At 43.1% G+C, this 10,261-nt stretch overlaps 1 protein-coding gene across 6 annotated transcripts; it reads right to left on the bottom strand.

Annotated features, from left to right (window-relative positions):
* Positions 1–1,273: 1,273 nt before the first annotated feature.
* On the bottom strand, positions 1,274–5,822 carry LOC123055109 (uncharacterized). Of its 6 annotated transcripts, none has more exons than XR_006426529.1 (11): positions 5,638–5,822; positions 4,888–5,238; positions 3,947–4,127; positions 3,610–3,829; positions 3,332–3,468; positions 3,209–3,244; positions 2,945–3,110; positions 2,241–2,335; positions 2,070–2,150; positions 1,725–1,895; positions 1,274–1,613 (listed from the first exon to the last, which is right to left on the bottom strand). XR_006426529.1 is itself a non-coding variant. In XM_044479040.1 (7 exons), exons 1-7 carry the CDS (start codon positions 5,778–5,780, stop codon positions 3,027–3,029), a joined length of 1,152 nt encoding a protein of 383 aa, XP_044334975.1. In that variant the 5' UTR covers positions 5,781–5,822; the 3' UTR covers positions 2,772–3,026. The 6 variants fall into 6 exon arrangements, 1 of the variants encoding a protein (XP_044334975.1); XR_006426528.1 differs by having other exon boundaries at positions 1,274–1,572; XR_006426526.1 differs by having other exon boundaries at positions 1,274–1,895.
* Between the last annotated feature and the right edge of the window lie 4,439 nt (positions 5,823–10,261).

Genomic DNA, 10,261 nt, shown 5'->3' with positions numbered 1-10,261 from the left:
CACCACGACGACCGCCTGTCCTGGCATCTCGAGCCCTCTGGCCGCTTCTCCACGAAGTCTCTGTACCGCGCCATCGCTCCCTCTCCTAGACCGGCTGTCCTCGATTCTATATGGTCTATCCGCGTGCCCCTCAAAATTAGAATCTTCATGTGGCAATGGATCCGTGGCCGGCTCCCCTCGGGCGTGGAGGTCCTGAAGCGCCAGGGTCCCAATGATGGTATCTGCCCCCTTTGTGGGACGGTAGAAACCTCGAATCACATCTTCTTCTCGTGCGTGTCCGCCCAGTTTCTTTGGGGCTGCCTCCGAGAGGTCATCGGTGGCAACTGGTGTCACACTAACTTCCCCGATCTCCTCTCTGAGGTTCAGACCTCCCCCTTGACAGGTCGCCACATTAGGTGGCTGGTCATTGGGGTGCTCGCTTGGACGGTGTGGACTGTGCGAAATAAGCTTGTCATTCAACGGGTCCCCCTTCGATGTGCTACTGACGCTGTGTTCAAAATGTGTGGCTACTTGTAGCTCTGGCGGCCGCTTAGCCGTCACCAGGATCGCGACGCCATCACCTCCATCATCGCCGACCTTCGCTCAATGGCTCTCCGCTTGGCGCCGCCGCTCCCTCCGCCACCTCCAGAGCCGGATTAGATCCTTTGTTGCTGCTTCGGATGCTGCAGTTGACCCGCCTCCTTTCTTTTCTTCCAGGGCTTGTTGAGCTGTGTCCTCAGCAGAACCGTGTGTACTTTGTGTTGTGGTACTCTGTGTGTGTGTGGGTGAACCTTGTTGTACTATGTGGCTCTGGTGGTTTGCTTTATCTATAAAGCGGGGCGAAAGCCTTTTTCGGTAACGGCGACATGGGCTCAGGGTACGGCTCCGGTTATGGCAGTGGTTATGACTCGAGTTACGGTGCTGGCGGTCAAGGTGGTGGGGGAGGTAGTGGAGGAGGAGGCGGTGGTGGATCCATGGTGAGGTGTGGAATCAAACGATGGTAAATTGCTGTCAAGGGGATGCGATAAAACTAGATTGCAAGTGTTACGTTTAAAGGAAAGACAGACAAATGCACATAACTGTTCAGAACAGGAATTTAATTTTCATTCATCGCCCTCATCGGTCCGCCTTGAATTACATGGGGGAAGATAGATTGAAGTTATAATCCTAATTATATCTAGTAGGCTGGGAACCTATTTATTTGCTTTTAATAAAAATGGATGTGTGCATCATGATGATGCAGAGGCCGGGGTGTTTCCCCTTTTCAAAAAAAAATCTAGTAGGCTGGGAAATATAATATCCAGATTATAAAGATTTAAGCTAGAAACTGGACAAATAATTTACATTCATTCTCCTGGCTAGAATTACAATGAGGGTTCGGGGAGACAAATAAACTACTATATGATATACTTATTAGATCTAATAAGCAGAGCATTACTAATGTGGTCCATTTAATTTGTTGTACAGATTAGAAGTAAAACTTGGATGAGAGGACGATCGGTACAGCTGCTGCCAGTGTGCCCACAGCTATTGCAATTGAAATCTGGCCCAACTGAAGGCATCGGTGGAGCAGGTAATTAAATGTGATAGGAGCTGTACACAAGGTAATCGCGTCATGGGGCCACTGTCTGTGCCTAAAATACGAATTAATACAGCTGTATACGACGACTTCACATAGAATAATTCGTTTTTATTAATTCAGGGCAGGGATATTGAAGACGGACGGTGCGGGGTGGAGGATTTACCGTAGTAGCTGCATATGGAAACAAATAACGAACGTCCTCCAGTAGCTCAAATATTATCAGAACAGTAGATTGTCTAAGGGCCCTGTGATGGTGACCAGCCTGTCGTTGAAGCCATAGGAGATGTTCTGTGGTGAGATCTGAATTGCAGTTTCCGAAGCTTCAGTGAATGACCTAGTCAGCAATAAAGAAGGGTGTGTGTTAGCTTCCACAACTCAGACCAGCAAAGGATGGCGAAAACACTAGAAAAGAAGCCATGGCCGACCAGAAGAGCACCACACAAGGCAAAACAACACACGCACGGTTCATTAATCAGAGATGCAGCAAGCGTAGCATGATAGGCGGCACCTGAAGCCGACGCACGTCGAAGTAGAAGACTAAGAAATGCAAGGAAAACATATATACTCCCTCCGTCCGGAAATACTTGTCCTACAAATGGTTGTGTATAGACTTATTTTAGTTATAGATACATCCATTTTATCCATTTCTAAGACAAGTATTTCCGGATGGAGGGAGTACTTGATAACAGATCCTCCTTTGCCGATCAGCATGCCGCATCAGGGCTGAGGCACCACCAGCACTACTGTGGCCTCGGAGTCGGACACCTGGTCACCCTGCAAGAAGAACCAATGATCAACTTGAGAGGATGAAATCACCTGCTCGAGGGATGCAGGAAGTGTAGTTTGTTGTTGCCCTGAACAGTGGACAGAGATATATATTACGTAAAATTACAAACGTAAAACATAGTGTAAAATATACATAAAATGCATTTTTTCTAATCTTATGACCTATATATTTGCTTTCTTATGCCAAATTTTATGTAGTGAATCAATATGAATATAACTATTTGTATTTCAAACATAATTTATTTATGAAACGATCGTAAGTATATTCATATTGATTCACTACATTATGGGACGGAGGGAGTATAAAACAAGTTGCTTCGGTAGTTCAGTAGGGTACGTAAACAGGTGTAATTCAGCACAAATTATCTTGGTTTGCGCGTGGACCAGTGTCGTATAGTAGGACTCATCATCTGAGACAGAGGCATGTTTCAAATTTGACAGGTGTGGAAACCTCAGTTTATTCACAACTCCTCGCAAACAGATTTGTGTAAAACAAATGGCAAGCACCAGCTACTTGTACAAAATTGATTTTTTTTTAACTGTAGCCTGTTATAATTTGGCCATTCTCAAACTCTAAAAGATTGAAGAGGCCCTTACAAAATTACTATAACTGAACCACAAGAAGCTAAAACAGGCAATGCTGTTTCACTCTGAGGCCCTCGAGTCCGGTCTTTCAGCTTCAGGTTCCCTTCCTGTCTTTCCTCAGAGTTACATAAGTGGGAAATGTGAAGAGTTTCTCCAGAAAGTCTGGCTCATCAAGGCCCTGAAGAGAACAGATACACGAGCAGGCAAATTGCGATAAGTATACAGAACCAGAGTTGATGCTACAAATGGTAGAATGCAGCGCAAGACATGCCGTACCTCATACATATCTCTTAGCTTAGCCTCAGCTTCCTCCTGTAAAAGGTGGGAATAAGCACATGTAGTTAGCAATGGAGCAACAAAAATAATGTTAGGCTTGCCAGGAAATAAACCATATCATACCTCATCATCGGAGTCGCTAAACTCCCTACGGCATCCAAATGGCAGATACGCGTTCAAGTGACCAGCAGTGTATTTGTCAGTAATGCTGGGGTGCTTCATATCAGGAGATCCATTGTTGGTACAACCATAGCAGCAACCTTAATTAAACACAAGGAGAGAGTTAACTGACAAGTAACAAACCAGTAGAAGCACGAACCAGTTTGAGATGTTATAAATGTAAATCCAAGTTTAACCACCCACAAACTGCATTAAGCAATTCTAAATTTCAGATAGAATACCATTATCAGCCGGTTTGAGCATGCAGAAACAGCTGACCACCAATTCTTCATGTTGTCCCTGTCGCTCACGTTTGACTTCCGCGAAGAATACATCGTCGATGCCATGGGAGAAACCATCAGCTCCTTTAGCCCTTGTAGTGATATTGAGGTGATAGTACCACACACGGTTCTCACAAATTGATTGATATTGCACAACGTCTTTGAACTCATTTGCTAGATCCTAAAATAAGAAGCATGACTCAGATGAGCAATTATTACATGAGCAAAGACATAGTGCAACCCTTGTAGCAGCTTAGCAGGACAGAAAAAAGGATGTAGGGAGGGATAGTGAGCAGACCCCACAAAGGTTGTGATTCTCGTTATACTTGTCTACTAAAGCTTGAGCCAATAGGCACATTCGATTATGGCTTTGCTCAACCACATGAGATTTTGAACGCTTCTTCCTTCTGCCATCAGGCCAGTAAAGACATCGCTGTACGACCTTATCCAGCCGAGAAACGCTGCCTTGCTCCGGGCACCTAGTTTAGATCAGAGCATTGGTTGGTATGTCGCACTTTCTCAGTACTGGAAAAAAGTAAGGCATACTACGTGTGTAAGTAAGTACCCTCCCAATGTTATCAGGTGAACTAGTTTCCATGGAACTTTCTTGAATAGGGATCAAACAGCTCCCAAGTTACCTTTAACATAACTCATGGTACCCAAAAAAAAGCAAAAATGGATTGTTTACATGCCTATAAGCTCTGAATCAATAAACTTAGTTGTGCCTGCAAGAAAGGCATCCCTATCCCCAACTCAGTGAGCTTTTACCACACTGTTTTGACTAGTTAACGTGACTTAACTTGCTGGCTGTCACCATTCTTGTTTAGTATGAGGAAACAGAACTGTTTGAGTGTGCCTGGCTCAAAGCTAACCAATTGTACAGAAGTGCACTTTGCTAATTTTCAGCTATGAACGTGCAACCACCTTCACAGATAAAGCACTACCAACAACTCTCTCACTGGCAGTGTAAAAACAAGAAGAAGCTCTGTTAACTTTGAGTGGCCACGAAATTTCAGAAACTAAGTAATCCAGCCTGATATTTTCCTACAACCAAAACTTGTGAGCTTTTCTGTAGTCCAGCTTAGGGTCATCCATTATATTCAAATGTGATTATCTTCTGTGGCCTACAACCTAGAAGTATGTAGCTCTGTTTTAAATACAATCGGTTGCATGTATGCGTGCACGAAAGAAGGGAGATAGGAACCAGAGAAAATCTAGAACGAAGTCGAGAAACTTTACATTTTGGTGACCTGGCGATCAAGAAGATGGCGGTCGATAGCATTGTCGGCTTCCTGTAAGCTCTTGAATGGCCCACCCAAATGAGGATATATGTGGAAAGATCCTGAAAGATCCACCCTGATGTAGAATTGGAGCCCCCAGTCACGCGGTAGCCGGGACAAAATAGGTGAACCAGGGGCAGGAACTATTGTGTATTGGGCTACCGCCTCTGACTGCGAAAGGGCGGAGGAAGTGACAGTGACACACGTTTCCTCCGACGCCGAAGCGCCGAGCGACTCATTCAAGGACGGTGCTTGCAGAGTTTGTGCAGATGATGATCCAGGTTCAGCAAGATGCTCCTCCTCCTCGTGCCTGAATTAAAAAAAAAAACTTGTCTCAGAAAATGAATGGATGATAGAATACAGAACACTCCCTCCCAAACCTGCAGTTCCCAGAGGCTAAGTAGAAATATTCAGGGAACTCGCAACATGAATGAATCCATCCGACTAACATACAGAGGAACCTCCCAAACCCGTAGTTCCTAGATGCTAAGAAGGTTCCGGGAACTCTCGACATGAATGAATGAACCCAACCAAAATGCAGAGGAATTTCTTCCTCGAAAAATAAAGAGGAATTTCTAGACGAACACCCCCAGACTGATTTCTAAAATCCCCGGCGGTCGACAAATACGACAGACTGATTTCGAATAGATCGCCCCGATATGTAAAAGAACTGGGGATGATGGAGCGAGCGAGGGAGGGGTGGCCATACGGTGGAGGGGACGGCGGGTCGCGGGGTCTCCGGCTCCGGGGGAGCTCGTGGGCACGGGCTGCACCATGGATCAACCGCGCTGCACCGCCGGGTTGAGTCGGGAGGTCCTTGAGCCGGGGGCTGCTTGGGGGACGGAGGGGCATGGGGGCGCCGGGAGGGATTGGATTAGGTCTTGATGATTTCCGTTCCGCTTGGGGGCAGAAGGGGGAGGAAGAAGACGACGACGACGCTAAGGGCCCGTCCGTTCTCGGGCTAAGGGCCCATGGAAGGCCTGCTTGGCAGAGCTGAGTAGGTTTTTTTTTTGCCTCCAGCGTACAGCAGTGGGCCCTCATAGAAAATTAAAAATATATGTGAGACAACAATTTATCACACTAAAAAACAATTTATCTTTTTTTTGCGCGAGAAAAAAACAATTTATCTGCCAATCATATACGAAAAAAACTCATAGGCCATATGCTGATGGCACTAGCAATATGATTTTTTTTTGGTATTAGAGGGAGATTAGTACCACAAAAAATGCCAAAAAATAAATTAGAAATGGCATTGACATTCAGACCTTATGATCACGTACTTAAGAGTCTGAACTAGGATTTCATAGAATCATATATTTGCAACACATTGCAAATATGCCACATATATTTACTGATTAAAACGTGTCCTAAATTTTATATATTTGCAGCAAAGTGATAGAAAGAGTGGAGGTACCTAATAAACCACTCTTGTCCTCAAATGAGAGCAAGAGGGGGAGAAATCTGACCATGCAAGATGTAACTTCTCATATGCTTCCGCGGAAACAGAGGAAATTAGATACTCAACAAGTAAATGTAATTCAACATCAAGTTGAAAGACATTTCATAGGATGCTCATCATCCAAAGCCCGACATAAGTATGCACAATATTTTTAGTGTTGGGACATCAAAACACCTTGACTCCATTGTTGTAAAAATCACAAGGAATTAAAAGGAATAAATACATTTTCACAAATTTCATCGATTCCACCATGATCATATAGCATAAATACTACATTTGTCGACATATATTTCTTCTCAAAATTGCTAAAGCCTCTTGGGCCCTGAACCAACATCCATGGTAGAGTGCCTCTTGCACTCATATTAGTTCACATAGAAGGAATCAAGAGTTCTAAAAGAACATAGATACATACTCCTCATAAGTATCTTTCATATGGAATAAACAAACTTCTCATTTTATAAAAAAACCCAATGAGGTGGTGACAAAACGAGGTTTGTAGCAAAAGGATTCACGCAGAGACCCGACATCGATTATGATGTGACATACCCTCCTGGTATGAGTGAAATTATGTTTTGATACTAAATATCATTGGCAATACAAAATAATATTATCCATGCATTTAATGGATGCAAGGGCTACATACTCATATGGACCACTTGTTTTAGAAATCTATATTGAGGTCCCTCAAAGGCTTACAATTCTGAATCCAAAAATAAATCACAACATGTTTTGTGCAATATTTCAGAGCCACTCCATGACTCGAAATAGTCGAGAATTCTATGGTACTACCGACTGAGCGAGTTCCTTTTTCAAAAGGATTACTCGAAGAATGATGATTGTTTATGTGTTTAATAAATGAATTCTAAATTTGATTTCCTTACATCTCCTCAGTGCATACCGATGACCTCATCATCAATGCTTTTACAAGATCTAAATATACACAAAATTATCTCACCAACATTAGTTGAAACACCAAGGGATGACCAGTCTATTCCGATTGGTCCTGATGGCACACGGATTTTGCATCGGCTGCTTCAATCTGGTCCATTTAAACATAAGAAGGTAAAAACTGCGGATAATGGGATCAAAATTTCAAATAAGGAAGTTGTTCAAGAGCACAATAATAATGTTCTTGAGGGCGAAAATTCCATGCAATGAAGACACCAAGTACTGCGAGGTAGCAAGAAAATCCAAAGGTTGATGCAAGCAAAGCAAAAGAAAACAAAGGCCGAAATAAGCACAAGGGCAAGAAATCAAAAGTTACTTTTGCAGAGTTACTAGCTAAATATCAAAAGGTGAGTGAAGAAAATGTGTTTATCGGCCAAGTAATTCAAAAGCATCGAGATCACCCCTAGGCGCAAATTTGAGGATCGGTATTGGCAAAGTGAGAATTCCAATGTAGCATATTCATGTCCTTATTTTGGGCCGCCAATGCCAAAGTCGTGGATGCTTCCTTACGCTCATGTAAATTTATATCCATCATGGGACAGGGATGATACAAGGGCACATTATTCATCTTATTTTAGACCATCTCATCAACATTATGCAACTCCAAGAAGACCAACATTTGATGAACAATCACATGTCAAAGAATGTTTCAATCATAAGGAATCGGTCTGAAGCTCAAGGAAAAAGAAAGAGGCAATCAAACTAGTTTACCGCGTTAAAAGAGATGGTCGTAAGAGTGCTACTTCATAATTGATCTCAAATGAAAAAGAGCAATTAAAGTGTTGACATTGGCTACTAAAGGCAATGAAACAAGTCAATCAAGTGCCAAATCTGAAGAAAAGAAGTTGAGAGTGCACAAGGTAAAACAAGAATTTTTATTAGTTCAAACAAAATCACAGCCGGGGCGCCCACTCGGCTTATCATATTGGTAAAAGAAGAAATTAAAAAAGTTTAAGTGCACAAGAACTTGAAAAGAGGAACATGACATGGGTTCCCAAAGGAAGTACTCTAAACAAGAATAACGCGCAAGCTTCCATTGCAAAATGTGCGGCAAGGTGAAGAGGGAGAAGAGTGAATGTTATGAACAACCAAGCCGAAGGTTTGTGCATCAAAAAGTTCGGTCCACACATCATCTATATTCTTCAGCTATGACGTTGATGCCAATGCCATGGAATTCGTCCTCATGTATGATTGCTCACTCTCCATGGGCTTATTTTGATCCATTGATGCAATATAATTTCTTACATCATGCAAGAGTATTACCACACCATCATACTTTCGATTAGCTGCACTTTTGCTGCTAATCTAAATGGCCGATACATAATTATCGCCCTAAGAGTACATATTGCCGATATATACTTATCGCCCTAAGCACACGCAAAATGGCCGATGAAGTGTCGACATCATCCTTAGAACAAACTCCGTGCAAGTTATTTTTCGGCGCGCAAGCTTTGCTGAGAAAAAGAGGACATGTGCTGACACAAGTTTTTGGCACAATAGAAAACATATACCAGATGACCTCAAATGAAAACAATTTCGACAACTAGAATCTGCGTATCATCTAAATGAACAACTTTGATGTTTGGGTCATCTTTAAACGAGGTCTTATGCAATCTTGAGAGCCAAAACAGTGTGCTGCTGAAGTTTGCCCAGGATATTTTTTACCATTTTGCAGGCCAATTTTCTCCCCCAAGATGACCTCTGATGGCGAAGTGTACAACATGACTTCTTTCGTCTCTTTGAGCTAAACAATTCCTCTTTTTGGAGTCATCGTGATCCAAGCTCATATTCGACTTGCACAGAGCGTCAAAGATACCTACCCGATGTAATTTGAGCCCAGAAGTTCCAGACAGAACTTCCGGGGAGGTTCCGGGCTAAACAGAAAGTTTGCACACGATGCACCCTCAAAACTGGAATTTTAATATTATTTGCAGATTTGTGGGCCCAAATTCGACCACAAGACGACGACCTCACATGGAAAAGTGTTTAACAGATGAATTGTTCATCGTTTCAAGATGAACAACTTTACTTTTGGTACCGTCGCAATCCGAAGCCATATACGCCGTGGAACGGTTTTGTTCCTGAATTTGGAATGGTTTCGACAGCACAAACAATAATGCGTCCAACTAGTTGCAGCCCCAGCGCAGGAGAAATCGTTCAAATCGATGGCCCGATCCGTGTAGCACAGGAAGTGGAGAGCAAATTCATGGTCCATCTTACCAATGCTACATCTTCTTTTGGTTTTGCGTCCAACCAAACATGTGATTGCGCAACCATAACTTTGATTGCACATGTACATCTGATGTTGGGCGGACCAATACCTGCAAGGTGGATGTTACTGCAAATTTAACATCTGATGTTGGGCGGACGAAACCACAAATTTAAATTTTTAGATAGTTTAACACTACCATTTTAACATTGTCAACCCAAATTCGATAAATAGGGGAAAAAATTACTGAACATAATTCATCAGAAAAGGTTCATTTAACAGGGGAACAAATTACTTAACAGAATTCATCGGACAGAGAAGGCTCATCTAATAGAGCAAATTCAGATAAACAGGGGAACATATTACAACCCGACTTCACACCCCTACTGATGGAAATGACATTGCAGTAACTTGCTTGCGTCCACATTGCAATAAAATCCGACGGAAATGACAAATTGAGAGGGGAACAGTAGAAGCTATCGATCAAGTAGTCATAGGCATCGAAGGAGTGCCCGTCTAGCGATAGGTCATCCTGCTGGAGTGGGGCAGCGGCGGCGAAGGTGCCGGGGCCGACGAGCTGGTCGACCCTCCACTTTCTTCTTCAGCTTGTGGTTCCACACGTTCTTCACCGGATTCTCGGTCCTATGCAGCCGTCATGCGATCTCCGCCCAATGATTGCCTTCCAATTCATTCCTCAGCACATGATTTCCAGCTACT

This window comes from Triticum aestivum, chromosome 2D, assembly GCF_018294505.1.
Source record: "Triticum aestivum cultivar Chinese Spring chromosome 2D, IWGSC CS RefSeq v2.1, whole genome shotgun sequence".
Classification (NCBI taxonomy): domain Eukaryota; kingdom Viridiplantae; phylum Streptophyta; class Magnoliopsida; order Poales; family Poaceae; genus Triticum; species Triticum aestivum.
Note: the sequence above shows the minus strand (reverse complement) of the source record. Positions and strands in the feature narration are given on the sequence as shown.